The following is a 15,416-nucleotide window of genomic DNA, read 5'->3' as shown; positions in this document are numbered from 1 at the left end:
GCAGGTCTCTGACCATGTGGACTTTATTACACAGCTCATGCATTGTTACTCCCCCTATGCAGTTATGTAACTGTTATGTGCAGGAATTTATCATCACTAGAATTAAACTGCCAGAACAAAAGCACCATCTTTTCTGTCCAATCTGAGCCCGATTGACAGCTCTCTGACCCAATGAGGATGGGAGGCAACTAAGGGTGGCCAATTATATTTCAGGGGGGGCAGTTGCCAAGCCTCTGAAACTGCCCGGGAGGAGGCAGTTCTCTAGCCATGTGGACTTCATTACACATTACGCATTGTTACTCCCCCTAAGCAGTTATGTAACTTACCAGCACTAGGATTGTCTTTCTCAAATGAATAGCAGTGATACAATACCATTTTCTCGATCTTCTATGAATTTTATTACCTAGAAAACGATGTCTCACAACATAACAGAGTCAAATGGTTGATTCGTAGTCTGCCTAGACATGAAGTTGTTTGTTGGAATTGGAAAAGGGAAGCATGAAATCAATATGGCAATGGCTCACAAAAATGATTTCAGTCATTTTTGTGTAGTGTTTAAAAATGATTTCAGTGTAGCTGAGATACTAAATAGTACTCTATATACAGACATGTACATTCAATAAATTATTGTTATCAAATGTTATAAAATGTAGTTAAAGGGCAATTACACCATTTTTCAACCTCATATTCATTATCTCCAGCACAATATCAGAGTATGAAAAGGACACGTTTCTACATTTTGTGGTTAAAAACTAAGAAAGCGCCTAAAAATATATATACTTGATGACGTCGTTGAGTAGGATTAAAAGTAAAAACGGTGATTTTCAAAACATGCAACGAGTTTCTAGCCAGGGGAAGGGCATTTTCCTGCTCCTGCGTGACCATGAATCTCTTAGTGTTTGAAAATCACTGTTTTTAGAATGTTTTTACTTTTGATGACATCATCAAATTGACATTTTTCACTGGATCTTGTTTTAGACACTGGTATGGTTCTGGAGATAATGCATATGAACTTGAAAAGTGGTGGTATGCCCTTTAAACAATAGTGATCTTGGCACGAACAAAAAATTCCACCAGTGTGTTATAAATGCAGTACATTCTAATTCTGTCTCATGAACCATCTATTCTATGGTATTTCACTCATCAGTATCATTCTTGGTGCTGGATAGGAGAGTCGGGGCTCCGCTGGTGTAGCTCATCTTGCGACAGTGCTCTTGTCTTGTTGTCGACATAGCCTGAAACAAAAGGAAATGGATTCATGCTGTGTCATCATTTCTAACACTTAATTTAAAAATAGATTTTTCACATTACTTGTCAAGTTTCAATAAATACCTTTGTTAGTTTTGGTTTGTGGAGACAGTGGACATACGGCTTGGGGTCTTTCTCAATCTCTCCGGCAAATGTTTTGTAACAAATTCCACAGTCCATCAGTGGCTGTTACAATACACACAAAATAAATATGGATTTATCATGGTGCTACATCTATAACCTGTAATGATATGCCAGCAGTCATAAACTTTATCTCCAGCAACTTAAAAATACATTTGTTGAATTAATTAAGAAGTGCCTCATGATTTAAATACTAATTTATGTTCTTCAAAAGCTTTGATAAAAAACAATAGAACCTGTAGAAGCAAGTACAAGTATATTACTCACTCGGTCATTCCTGAATTGGCATCGCTGATGGCTTGGGTTAACGGTTCCCCTGGCACAGGTGGTGGCTTTCAAGTAGAAATTGTGGTAGATGTATTGTACATTAAACCCAGACTGAAAGAAAAATGGTGTTGAAGTTGCATTATCCACTGTTCGTAACATGGTAACACTTTAGTATGGATCTGATCTCAACCTCTAAAGGTCCTCAGTTTTAGCCCTTCATGGTCAGTGCATATTTGTATCTAGCAATTTAGTGGTAACAACAACCAACATTGTTTTTTTTTTTTACCTCTATGTCAGACTTCAGGAGACTCTTGAAGAAGAGAAAATGGTGCTGGACTCCAAAATGAGAGTTGAGTTGTTGCAGAGCCAGATCCACTCCTTTCCTGTACTTGTCAGGGAGTTTACTATAAGCCTCCTGAGCCTCAATAGAAGGCAGCAGGACTCCAGCACTTAACAACAACAGCAGCAGTAGAGCAGCCATCTTCCTCCCAGTGTGTGTGGAGCAGCCTGACTAAGGCAACTCTGTGGACAGTGGACCCACCGGGGTAAACATTTACGAGAAACAAAACTATTACTCAGAAGCTGGGAATGACTAGAACAAGCCTAGGGCTCTATTCAATCTGTATCGCAAAAGTGGAAGTGCAACCTAGAAATGTAAAGGTAATTTCCAGTGGTGGAAAAAGTATCCGATAGTCATACATGAGTAACAGTAAATATACCTTAATGGAAAATGACTCAAGTAAAAGTCACCCAGTAAAATAATACTTGAGTAAAAGTATTTGGTTTTAAATATACGAAAGTATCAAAAGTAAATGTAATTGCTAAAATGTACACAAGTATCACATTCCTTACATTAAGGAAGCCAGATGGCAACATCTTCTTGATTTTTTTACTACTGATAGCTAGGGGCACGCTCCAACACGACATAATTTACAAACAAATCATTTGTGTTTAGTGAATCAGATAGTAGGGAAGACCAGGGATGTTATCTTGATAAGTGTGTGAATTGGACCATTTTCCTGTCCTGCTAAGCATTCAAAATGTAATGAGTACTTTTGGGTGTCAGGAAAACTGTACGGAGTAAAAAGTACATTATTTTCTTTAGGAATGTAGTGGATTAATAGCAAAAGTTGTCAAAAGATACCAAAAAAACTACTTAGGTAATCAAATCTATTTTTGTTGGTCACATACACATTGTTAGATGTTAATGCGAGTAATCTAACAATTCCACAACAACTACCTCATTCACACAACAACTACCTTATCCATGTAAAGGGATGTAATAAGAATATGTACATTTAAATATATGGTAGCACTTTAAAGTATTTTTTACTTAAGTACTTTACACCACTGGTAATTTCAGATAAAGCAGACATATGCAGCGTTTAGCTTGAACGCAGTCTCCGCTAATGCCGGAACATTGCCTTAAAATCACAACATGCTGTAACACGTAATTGGCATGATATGGACGAATAGGGCCCTATGCCTAGATCACACAGACAATGAAAGTGTCAGTGCGTTTTGGTACACCAGAATTACATTCATTTCCATGGAACGCTGCGTTTGCCTTGCAGCTTTGCGTTGCAGAAGTAGTTACAGTGTGTTCCATGTTCTGTGCGGTGTGTACCTTGGATCCAACATATGCATCAAATTATATGCATAGACTTGACAGAAATAGTAGCAAAAGGCGAATGTTGAACATTTGTGGCACACATATCCACTAAAAAAATTGGATTACAAAATTAGACTGCAGAATTTATTACATAGCAAACACAATCAGTCTGATCGAAGCGTTAAACATTCTATCAGCCAACTGTGCTCTTTTTTTGTTGATGCTCATTTGCTCTTTTCTCTTGACGATCCTATCGAGGAGGGTGCTGCAACATCTACAGGAACGTCCCCTATCATGTCCACCACTGTGCTATTTGGAAGGGAGAAACACCACTGACTCGGATGAATCTTTTCTGAATAAAACTTGATTGAAATTAAGTGTACCACACTCAACTTTCAAAATTTTCACAATGAATACACAGAAAGGATGCATCCAGCTCAACTCCTGGGATATTTAAGAGGATAGGTAGCGTCCGTGAACATAGCCGCGGTAGGTAGGGGTGTTGAGGGTGCTGCAGCATCCCCTGAAAAATCTGAATGTAAAAAAATAGGAATAAAAAATATTTTCAACAAAAGTAGTGCACTGGGCCATTACTAGTATTAGCGGACCGATATAGACGTCTGTAGAGTAGGCAATACTTTTCTTTTTCCCCATCTCTGCTTTGGCAAAAAAAGGGTAGTTGTATATTTAAGAACAATATCTTGCAGGATTCAATTGTTGGATTTGTAAGAGTTGTTGTCCTGTCCCTTTCTCTGCGATTGTCATTCCAATGGAATCTAGAAATAACAAGGTTATGGGCACAGACACAAAACATCCACATCAAATTAAATATTTTTCTTGATCAAATAACATGGAAAACAACCACTTATTGTGAAGTATTAATTTACCATCCTTACAAACCACAATGTAACTGTACATTACTGTATTATACTGTACATCTAAGTTTGGTACCTGAAGACTTTTCATCACCATGAAGAAAAACAATGCACAATACATTAATTTAATACATTAAGGTGTTAAATGGTTTGTGATGTGGCTCAGTTGGTAGAGCATGGCACTTGCAACACTAGTAGTTGTGGGTTCGATTCCCACAGGGGACCAGTACAAAAATGTATGTACTCACTCAGTGGTGTAAAGTACTAAAGTACAAATACTTGAAAGTACTACTTAAGCAGTTGTTTCGGGTGTCTGTACTTCACTTTACTATTTATATTTTTGACAACTTTTACTTTAACTTCACTACATTCCTAAAGAAAATGATGTACCCCTGACACCCAAAAGTACTCGTTACATTTAGAACGCTTAGCTGGACAGGAAAATTATCTAATTCACACACTTATCAAGATAACATCCCTTGTCATCCCAACTGCCTCTGATCTGGCGGACTCACTAAACACATGCTTCATTTGTAAACGATGTCAGTGTTGGAGTGTGCCCCTGGCTATCCATACATTAAAAAACAAGAAAATGGTGCTGCCTGGCTTTCTTAATATAAGGAATTTTAAATTCTTTAAAATTTTACTTCTACTTTTGACACATATTTTAGCGATTACATTTACTTTTATACTTAAGTATATTTAAAACCAAATACTTTTAGATGTTTACTCAAGTAGAATTGTACTGGGCAACTTTCTATGAAGGTATCTTTACTTTTACTCAAGTATGACAATTGGGTATTTTTTCCACCACTGCACTCACTACTGTAAATTGCTCTGGAAAAGCGAATCTACTAAAATGTAAAAAGAATGAATGGACCATTTCAGTCCCCACAGAGAAATAAGTTGCATTTGCAAAGTAGATCAAGAAACAGGAAAACAAATATCAAGCAACATTTGTATATTCCACAAGTATTATCAGATTAACTGTTTTGTACAGATTATTATCAGACTCAAGTTACAAATGCTGATAACTAAATGTATTTGAGAGTATAAATTTTTTTCACAAAAGTAGTGCACTAGTCCTGTATTAGCAGACCGATATAGGCATCTTTAAAAAACACAAACCTTAGTGTTTAAAGTTGTTAGATACTGTATTCTGTTGAACACAGAATAACAAATACAGATGAAATGAGGGTGCCTCTACTGACTACATTCAGATGTAAGCCTATCGTGCAATACAAACGTTTTATCATGGCCACAAAACGACATTACTCCCATTGCCAAGAATTTCACTTGGAACCCTTTGAAGCCAGGATAGATGCGTCTCCACTTTGGTAACTCATTGTGTTACAGTGATCTACTCTTGCTGTCTTCATATCCTGAAATTCACAACATTAAAAGAGGGGAAATTAACATGTTTATATTCCTCTTCAAAAACCTTCACAATATTAATGTCCTCAAAATAAATGTTTACTCTATGATGTGATGGAACAAATCACTGAAATTACTGTATGTTTTCTGAATTAGATTATATGAAAGAGTTCATCTCTCATGTGAGAGGAACCAGTATATTGACAATTCTATCAGTTTTCCTCATGAAAATTCTAAAATGTTTCTCATTAGCATACTTTGTTATAGAATTTGTGTGGTGAAACCATTTGATGGGAAGGGACAACTAGTGATCCAACACACCTCTGTAAGAGCTGGTTTGTGGAGACAGTGGACATACGGCTTGGGCTCCTTCTCAATCTTTCCAGCAAAGGTTTTGTAGCAGATTGCACAGTCTATCAATGGCTGTAGAAATACACACAATATGACAGTGTCGACAACAGCATCATATATACATTTTTATTCTATGCTGTTAGACTTAGATCTGTCGACGATAACTCATGGAATTGTATGAAAGCCCTAAGGGAGTTGATGATTCAGAGCAACTGTTCTCAGACAGTTCCAGGTACTCACTCGGTCGTCCCTGAACTCGCATTGCGTGGCGTCAACTGTTCCCTTTCCACACTTGGTGGCTTTCAGGTAGAAATTGTGATAAATATAGCTCACATCAAATCCAGGCTAGAAGAAAAAAATGTATAAAAGCATTGTAGACTAAACCATAAACATTTCCCAGCGAGGTCTACACAAAATGGTTCTGCCACATTCCTCAGAAAAACAACCTCCCAGTAACGGAAATTTCCATGGGTCTTTGTCTTTACTTTCGTCATGCACCAAATAGAGCCTAATAAAGGCATGATTCATGGCACTGGATTTTTACCTCTATGTCGGACTTCAGGAGACTCTTGAAGAAGAGATAATGGCGCTGGACTCCAGAATGAGAGTTGAGCTGTTGTAGAGCCAGATCCACTCCTTTCCTGTACTTGTCAGGGAGTTTACTGTAAGCCTCCTGAGCTTCAATAGAAGACAGCAGGACTCCAGCACTTAACAACAACAGCAGCAGAGCAGACATCTTCCTACCAGTGTGTGTGGAGCAGCCTGACTGAGGTCATTGTTCTGTATTAGGACCACCCACTTGACTTCTGGGATGAACACTAAAGACAAACAATTTTTTCTGGGAGACATCTCTGATGTCTGTTTTTGGACGGGAGATGAGCAACAGAGGAAAATGTGTAGATATGGTCATGCTCCGTTTTTGACCTAGTTACAAAACTGAGGTTAATTTCAACATGAAAATCTATTTTAATTTCTATATTTCAACATTATAAAACATACTTTTGAATTAGTAATGTATAAATAAGTTGATTGTAAAAAATATACAGTGCATTCTGAAAGTATTCAGACTCCTTCCCCTTTTCCATATTTTGTTACATTACAGCCTTATTCTAAAATCGATTAAATAAAAAAAAATCCTCTTCAATCTACACACAATACCCCATAATATAAGTATAACATAAGTATTCAGAACCTTTGCTATGAGACTCGAAATTGAGTTCAAGTGCATCCTGTTTCAATTCATCATCCTTGAGATGTTTCAACAACTTGATTGGAGTCCACCTGTGTTAGATTCAATTGATTGGACATGATTTGGAAAGGCAAACACCTGTCTATATAAGGTCCCACAGTTGACAGTGCGTGTCAGAGCAAAAACCAAGCAATGATGTCTAAGGAACTGTCCATAGAACTCTGAGACAGGATGTCAAGGCACAAATCTGGGGAAGGGTACCAAAAGATGTCTGCAGCATTGAAAGTCACCATGAACACAGTTGCCTCCATCAACCTTAAATTGATTAAGTTTGGTACCACCAAGACTCTTCCTAGAGCTGGCCACCCGGCCAAACTGAGCAATTGGGGGAGAAGGGCCTTGGTCAGGGAGGTGACCAAGAAACCAATGGTCACAGAGCGCCAGAGTTCCTCTGTGGAGATGGGAGAACCTTCCAGAAGAACAACAATCTCTGCAGCACTCCACCAATCAGCCCTTTATGGTAGAGTGGCCAGACAGAAGCCACTCATCAGTAAAAGGGACTAATGCAGCCTGCTTGGAGTTTGCCAGAAGGCCCCTAAAGGACTCTCAGACCGTAAGAAACAAGATTCTCTGGTCTGATGAAACCAAGATTGAACTCTTTGGCCTGAATGCCAAGTGTCACATCTGGAGCAAACCTGGCACCATCCCTACGGTGAATCATGTTGGTAGCAGCATCATGCTGTGGGGATGTTTTTCAGAGGCAGGGACTGGGAGACCAGTCAGGATTGAGGCAAAGATGAACAGAGCAAAGTACAGAGAGATCCTTGATGAAAACCTGCTCCAGAGTGCTCAAGGCCTCAGACTGGGGCAAAGGTTCACCTTCCAACAGGACAACGACCCTAAGCACACAGCTAAGACAACACAGTAGTGGCTTCGGGACAAGTCTCTGAGTGGCCCAGCCACAGCCCAGACTTGAACCCGATCGAACATCTCTGGAGAGACCTGAAAATAGTTGTGCAGTGACGCTCCCCATCCAACCTGACAAAGCTTGAGAGGATCTACAGACAAGAATGAGAGAAACTCCCCAAATAGAGGTGTGCAAAGACTTGAGGCTGTAATCACAGCCTAAGATCCTTCCATAAAGTACTGAGTAAAGGGTCTGAAGCCAGTTTTTTTAGCAAAAATGTATGGGGTACTTTTTTTTTTTTTTAAATACATTTTTGAATAAGGCTGTATGTAACAAAATGCGGAAAAAGTCAAGGGGTCCGAATACTTTCCGAATGCACTGTATGTTGGTGGAATTCTTCAATAAAAAGAACACTACAGCACAGGTCAAGTTAAATAAAAGTTACTTTACTTATCAATATTTGAACTATTTATGTACACTGAACATAAGCAACGAACACCCAGAATATTTGGTGTTTCCTTTGAACTTGAACTAAAAAAAAATGTAAAACTGTTTATGGTGGGCTCTGCCAATCATGTACAGAATACCTTCCCTACATCCATCCCCGTTACCAGCCTCAGAAATTGAATCCCAAATAAATGCTTCAGAGTTCAAGTAACAGACACATCTCAACATCAACTGTTCAGAGTAGACTACATGAATCAGGCCTTCGTGGTCAAATTGCTGCAAAGAAACCACTACTAAAGGACACCAATAAAAATAAGACACTTGCTTGGGCCAAGAAACACGAGCAATGGACATTAGACCGGTGGAAATCTGTCCTTTAGTCTGATGAGTCCAAATGTGACATTTTTGGTTCCAACTGCTGCGTCTTTATGAGCCGCAGAGTAGGTGAATGGATGATGATCTCCGCATGTGTGGTTCGCACCGTGAAGCATGGAGGAGGAGGTGTGATGGTGCTTTGCTGGTGACACTGTCTGTGATTTATTTAGAATTCAAGGCAGTTAACCAGCATGGCTGCAGCGATAAGCCATCCCATCTGGTTTGCGCTTGTTGTTCAACAGGACAAAGATCCAACCCACCTTCAGGCTGTGTAAGGGCTATTTGACAAAGGAGAGTGACAGAGTGTTGCATCAGATGGTTTGGGATGAGTTGGAGCACAGAAGGAAGGAAAAGCAGCCAACAACTGATCAGCAACTCCTTCAAGACTGTTGGAAAATAATTCCAGGTGAATCCTAAGAGCGTGCAAAGGGTGGCTACATTGAAGAATTAAAAATCTAAAATATATTTTGATTTGTTTGTCTTTTTTGGTTACTACATGATTCCATGTGTGTTATTTCATAGTTTTGATGTCGTCACGATTATTCTACAATGTAGAAAATAGTAAAAATAAAGAAAAACCCTTGAATGAGTGGATGTGTCTAAACTTTTGACTGGTAGTGTGCGTGTACATACATACATATAAAAAAATATATGTAAAAAGGCTTCAAGCCATTCCTGTGGCATGGGAAATACTAAGGTGATTGTCAACTCTACACGGACTGAACAGAAATTTGTATCATTTATGCATTTTAGACAATGCATTTGCTTCTAGCCGACACGTGATAATATAATTACTCAAATTACCTTAGATGTATGATAAAATGGAATGTTGCAAGAGAATGGTCTTGACCTGCTGAACCCCTTTGCCCACTTCGGAAACATTATTAACCAGGTGTCAAGAAACAGAGATGACTGAACCACATTAGATTGTTCTGACCACACTAAAAACTATTTACATGGCCGAGGTCTGGCAAGAAATAAAACCACTCACACAGAAAATAAACAAATAAGTCCTTTCCTCAAAAATAGACAAGCTTTATGCCGACAGGTTGACAGTGAGAACTCAAAGATGTCCCCCCCAGGACATATACTGCATCTGCATTATCACCCTCATTGTGAACACAAAGGAAACACCAACATAAAGTGTCTTAATAGGGCGTTGGGTCACCACGAGCCAGAACAGCTTCAATGCACCGTGACATAGATTCTGTCTGGAACTCTTTGAGGGATGTGACACCATTCTTCCATGAGAAATTCCATTATTTTGTGTTTTGTTGATGGTGGTGGAAAACAATGTCTCAGGAGCTGCTTCAGAATCTCCCATAAGCATGACTGAGATGGCCATGGCTTAAGGTTTACATCGTTTTCATGCTCCTCAAACAATTTAGTGACCACTTGTGCACTGTGGATGGGGCATTGTCATCTTATGCGGGCAAAGCCATGGTGGCCAAAATAATAGCTCACCCAGGATTTTTTATTCATGACGCTACGCATGATGGTTTGTTAACGGCTTAATTAACTCTGGAACCACCTGCTTTCAATATCATTTGTATTCCTCATTTACTCAATGCTTCCATTATTTTGGCATTTACCTGTATCACTATTTCGTGTAGACAGTACTTCAGAAATGTGTAAGAATGTGTAGCACTTGAGAGATGGGATCCCACTTCAGTACCTCAAATACATGTGAAAGTACTACATATACGGACAAATAGTTCCAGTCAATTTACATAGAAAATGTTTGGGGAGAGTTACATTTACGTTCAGTACAGTACTTTAAAAGCATTTGGTACTACCATGTGTACTTTGGTTACATTTGGTTCCTCTCTGCCGCTAAGCTTGAGCCACCACAGCGGCCAAATAAGCACAGCTGACTGGATGAAAATGAATGATAAGAACTTAAAAAAACAAACATGCATTTTGCATAGCGTTTCTCTGTCAGAACAAACCACACAATCACAGACAGATTCCCACATCTCATCACGCCTCCACAAGACCGCTGTGACTGCTGACCTGTTAAGTACTGTGTTGTAATGACTACTGGTAAAATCACTCGACTCCACTACCTTATTAGCTTGATATCAGTCGGACATTGGAGCAGGTTGTGTCCCCTTTGCAATTGTTTGGAAACATAAAAATCTGACTCCTTCCGTACTAGCTAATGGAATGGTATGGAGATAAAACTGTAAGGCATCTCTATTTTACACAGCTTAGTATTTGATAGACTAAGAAGAAACCTAAAGTCAAATATAAAACACTAATTTAATATTACACAAAAACAAATTTCCAAATTTGGTATCTTAAAAAGTGCTGAGCTTAAAAGTGACTGTTGAAATTACAGCCGTTTAAAACAAATAAGGCAACATCTACAACGTTCCTCAGTACAGTTATCGTCATCTTCATAAGGCGCTTAGTGAGCTAAAAGAGCTAAACATAAAAAGAGAACAAAATCAAATAAAATAGCAATATTTTAAAATATATTGACTCAAGGAATGTATCCCATATGTAATCATCCACACATTCAATGTGAATCAGCGCACCCTTTCAGGGTTGAAAAATTTATCATTGTGTATTAAACAACTTACTTACTTATATATATAAATCTATAACACAATTGAATTTGAACCTATCCTCCACTGATATTTAAAAAAATATGTAGCAATATATAAAAACATGGATGATGAATAAAATAAATATGCTGAACTGGTTGGACCTTTCAGTCGGTATTCATCCCTAACGCCACAAAGTGCTCCGACCCCTAACCCCTTCCGATGACATGATGTGCCCCCTATAATGGGTCTCCATTTGCTGCTGTGTGTCATCATGAGACCGCTTGTATGTTGTCATGAAAACGTTGAATCATTCATGGCATCCAATTGAACTCGGTCCAAGTGAATGAGATTGAAAGGGAACCAAGCCTGCATACGACATCTTTGCCCTTCGGTCAGGTGTGGTTAAACCAATGGAAGCCAGGACCGACAGAGCTCAATGATGGTCTGTCAATTGGGTATATAGGGTTTTCCCTTGGACAGGCTTCTCATTGGCTGGTAGAGTGATTGGCAGGTTGGTTTGGCCACTGAGGGATGAATCTAGCGATAGGTAGGCATATGATGGTGTGGGTCACACAGGCATGTGCATCTCTGAGTACTCGTCATGGACCTCTCTCTCATCAAAGATGGGCTCTGCGTCATCAGAATCCAGCTGGGAGAGAAGAGAGCAGAATGTTAGAGCAAGGAACTAGCTATACTATTGATTAAGATTGATTGATTTGAATTAGGTAGATGAATTGTAAATCTTTCTTCAATCAATCAAATGTACAGCGTTTTATACAGGGTAAAAAGTCCATTACGCCAAGCCAGGCCTAAAACCCCCCCGAAGAACAAGCAGATCGGACAGCCTCAAGTAGAAACTCCCTACGCTTTTCATATAATGTGCCATAAGGTCCTTTCCTCAAATGTCCTCAGAGTTTAGACGGTAGATGCGCCTCAATTGGCAGCCTATTCCCTATATAGTGCATTACTTTTGACCAGGGCCCATAGGTTGAATGCTAGTGAATTGGCCTAAAGCTAGTGAATGGGCCTAGTGTGCCGCCGTGTGGGCTAACTTACACACTGCATCTCTCGGGTGGTGAAGATACGTGACAGCAGAAACATCTTAACGGGCACGGTGAGGATGAGGACGAAGGGGAAGGCCAGCGAAGCCACGGTGGACATGACGGCCCACAGCGACGCCAGACACACCAGCTGGATCAGCGTGTACAGGTGCATCCGCAGCGTTTTCACCTGGGGGGACACACAGTGACTATGGGTTAATGTGGTGGATTACCGTAATAACACACAGTATGTATACACAGTCTGGTATCCCATTGGGGTAAATAGCTTCTACGGGTTTATATAGTGTTTTATACAGGAAAGGCTCACTTCGGTAGCATGGCTGATGTGACCCACGTGGTACACAGCAAAGGACAGCTTTGACCCACTGAGCTGTAATGGAAGGGGGCGGTGCTTGGGGGCTGTGTGTGGCTGTATGCATTGTGTGTTTGAATGAGAAAAACATACAGAAGAAAATGCACCCCTTCCCCCCCTTCATTATCAATGCCTACAACATCATATCAGCCTCCCCAGATTCTGTAGTCAGGAAGACGGAGTTTGGCATCAGGCAGACTAGCTATTCGGTGAATCAGGGCCAAAAAGGTTTTGGGAACCAACAAGTGTCTCAGAGTAGGGGTTGCTGAACTAGAATCAGTTTTGCCTTTCAGATCATAATGCATACGGACCAAGTGCCACTGCTCTAAGTTTCTCTCTGTGACTGTGTGCCGTGGTCACCTTGCGGACGTAGGTGTGGTCTGGGTGGTACTTAGGGGGCATCAGCAGTAGCATCAGGCGCTCGGTGAATTGGATGCCGTTGAGTGACATCACGCCCATGTAGAGGAAGATGCCAAACAGCACAGCGATGGGGATCTGACGCAAGAGGTCTCCGATCACGATGGAAAGGCCTAGAGGACAAGGGAGGAAGAGTTTAGAGAAATGACTGAACCTGAGTACATCTTAATACTCTATTACAGTTGCCTCTTCTTTCAGTCTGATGTAAAATAATAAGAATGGGAAAAGCCAAGTCAACAGAAGCAAAGTCACAGATATTTCACTTGTATATTTTGTTTTTATCCTGTTTTCAAATCACTAGAGAAGGGAGGAAGCTACATTAAACTTTTTAGAAGCGCCAAACATCCTCCATTCTAGTCTATTCTACATCTAGCCGATAAGACACTCACCTACTAAGATGGCCACCAGCAACCCTGTGACCCGCTGCTCCTTGACCTCCTGGATGCGGGGCTTGTCACCTGGGGCGACCGCCTTGCTCATGACGGTGAGGGCGTTGGCGTGCGTGACGGAGCGCACTGTGGCGGCTGCCATCCAGGGCAGGCCGAACAGGGCCGAGGTGCCCCCTAACACCACAATCACCAGCAGGTCTAGGTGGAAGCCAGAACCCTTCACCAGCATCCGCTCCTTCTTACTCACTATCAGCCTAGGGAGGGAGGGAGGGAGGGAGGGAGATGGTTGAGAAGGACTAAATCTGATAAATATATAATACATCAAATGTAATGTCTTCCATGCGTGTCCTCACCACACTGTATATACCGTCTATTCACACCATGTATTTTAATTATGTTATTGTGTTACTTTTTATATATTTTTTTACTTTAGTTTATTTGGTAAATATTTTCTTAACCCTTCTTGAACTGCACTGTTGGTTAAAGGGCTTGTAAGTAATGATTTCACGGTAAGGTCTACACTTGTTGTGTTCGGCGCATGTGACAAATAAAGTTTTGATTTTGATTTGAATATCTGGGGAAAGAAGACCCTGGGGGATGGGAGGGAGGTGTGTGTGATCCTAACTCACGTGGTGATCTGTGTCTCCATGAAGATGAGGATGAAGACCAGCAGGGCGGGCAGCATGCTGCCGAACATCATCCAGATGGGGAACGGGGTGTCCATGCCCAGGGGGTTGATCACCCAGCCACGCTTCTCAGGACTGGTCACAGAGAAGCCACTGGGCACGCTCAGTTTCTACACAAGGTCAAGGAGAAAGTGACGTGTGTAATAGAGGGTAATGACATGACGTAATATGTCTTCAAAGAAACGGGTTCTATAGAATTTATCAGTAAAACAGAAGTTAAGCTTAATCGAAACAATTCAATTAACAAACTAATGAAGGCCTTTGGAATTCTTGTCATTGCAGTACTGCTCACCTGTGTGTAAGTGTCACGTATACTGTAGTCCACTAGGACCATGATGAGGATGGCTATGGGTACCCCGAAATCGCCAATGATCCTACGTAGCTGAACAACACAAAAACAACATGAAGGGACACTAGGGAGGAACGTTCTGTGATTCGACAAACTCCAAAATAATTATGTTTAGTTTTATTAAGTTTGTATTAAATTGACATACATCCTGATAATGGTTCTGTATCTTACCTTGCCGGGGAAGAAGGCACTGTTTTTGAACTTGCGCAGGTAGAATGCAATGAAGAAGGTTCCAGACATGAGCACCAGGGAGAGCAGTGCAGTGTTGGGTTCCCTCCAGACCTTCACCGGCACCACCGAAATGGTGCCGTTGCCAAGCAACAGCTCCAGGGGGCTATTCTCCATTGTGGAGTTCTCCGCCGTGCTGTTGCCAGAGGAACAGCGCTGCAGCGGGTGCTCCACGAAAATCTGCCCGGCGACACAGAAAAATGGTTTGCATTAAAGCACGGCTTCGCTGGCACGCCCGCACACACTACCTCCCTCAGACCGAGATCACTTCAACACGACTTCAGAGAGATTAAAACTGACATTATACCTTTAAGGTCCCCGCACAAACACGTTCTGAGAATGGAGATTAATTCATAGACAAATAATCCCTTCAAAGTCTTGTGTTGGCAAAGGTCTGAAAATAGTAACATTCCTGAACTCATGAAGCTGGATTATAGTCGGGCTTTCTGTCCCATTCACTATATTCTCGGATCAGGGCCACTCAATCACAAAATACTTACCTGTTAAAAGGAAAATACCACTCAAAAACTCTTGGTATTTTGTTTTATTAGTCCAGTCGATACGGTCCCAAAATGTTTTGTATGTCAACAATCAAG

The 15,416-nt window shown here is 40.6% G+C and overlaps 2 protein-coding genes across 12 annotated transcripts in view; both read right to left on the bottom strand.

The window, feature by feature from the left end:
* Positions 1-371: 371 nt before the first annotated feature.
* On the bottom strand, positions 372-6,683 carry LOC109899453 (uncharacterized). 2 transcript variants are annotated; one of them, XM_020494705.2, is made up of 7 exons: positions 6,413-6,683; positions 6,109-6,213; positions 5,839-5,940; positions 1,943-5,525; positions 1,657-1,767; positions 1,333-1,434; positions 375-1,235 (listed from the first exon to the last, which is right to left on the bottom strand). In XM_020494705.2, the coding sequence occupies exons 1-4, from the start codon at positions 6,602-6,604 to the stop codon at positions 5,436-5,438; spliced, it is 489 nt and encodes a 162-aa protein (XP_020350294.1). In that variant the 5' UTR covers positions 6,605-6,683; the 3' UTR covers positions 375-1,235; positions 1,333-1,434; positions 1,657-1,767; positions 1,943-5,435. The 2 variants fall into 2 exon arrangements, with proteins under 2 accessions (XP_020350293.1, XP_020350294.1); XM_020494704.2 differs by having other exon boundaries at positions 372-1,235; positions 5,839-6,213; positions 6,413-6,616.
* Positions 6,684-8,389: 1,706 nt separating this feature from the next.
* Positions 8,390-15,416, bottom strand: part of LOC109899456 (anion exchange protein 2) — a 78,732-nt gene continuing 71,705 nt past the window's right edge. For all 10 annotated transcript variants that reach the window (XM_031836039.1, XM_031836040.1, XM_031836037.1 and 7 more), the window contains 7 exons: positions 14,764-15,000; positions 14,536-14,625; positions 14,187-14,353; positions 13,558-13,811; positions 13,112-13,281; positions 12,395-12,568; positions 8,390-11,987 (listed from right to left, as the gene is read on the bottom strand). In XM_031836039.1, the coding sequence (XP_031691899.1) occupies positions 11,907-11,987; positions 12,395-12,568; positions 13,112-13,281; positions 13,558-13,811; positions 14,187-14,353; positions 14,536-14,625; positions 14,764-15,000 (1,173 nt within the window). In that variant the 3' untranslated portion in view covers positions 8,390-11,906. The remainder of the gene's footprint in view (positions 11,988-12,394; positions 12,569-13,111; positions 13,282-13,557; positions 13,812-14,186; positions 14,354-14,535; positions 14,626-14,763; positions 15,001-15,416) is intronic.

This window comes from Oncorhynchus kisutch, linkage group LG11 (genome assembly GCF_002021735.2).
Source record: "Oncorhynchus kisutch isolate 150728-3 linkage group LG11, Okis_V2, whole genome shotgun sequence".
NCBI classification, from domain to species: Eukaryota; Metazoa; Chordata; class Actinopteri; order Salmoniformes; family Salmonidae; genus Oncorhynchus; species Oncorhynchus kisutch.
Note: the sequence above shows the minus strand (reverse complement) of the source record. Positions and strands in the feature narration are given on the sequence as shown.

What these genes read in the sequence shown, in the direction of transcription:
- LOC109899453 (XM_020494704.2), bottom strand. Translation starts at nt 2,137, where the DNA reads ATGGCTGCTCTACTGCTGCTGTTGTTGTTAAGTGCTGGAGTCCTGCTG. An exon ending in TCCTGAAGTCTGACATAGAG is followed by an intron (nt 1,768 to 1,942) that starts GTAAAAAAAAAA and finishes TTTTTCTTTCAG; the next exon opens with TCTGGGTTTAATGTACAATA. An exon ending in ACAAACCAAAACTAACAAAG is followed by an intron (nt 1,236 to 1,332) that starts GTATTTATTGAA and finishes CTTTTGTTTCAG; the next exon opens with GCTATGTCGACAACAAGACA.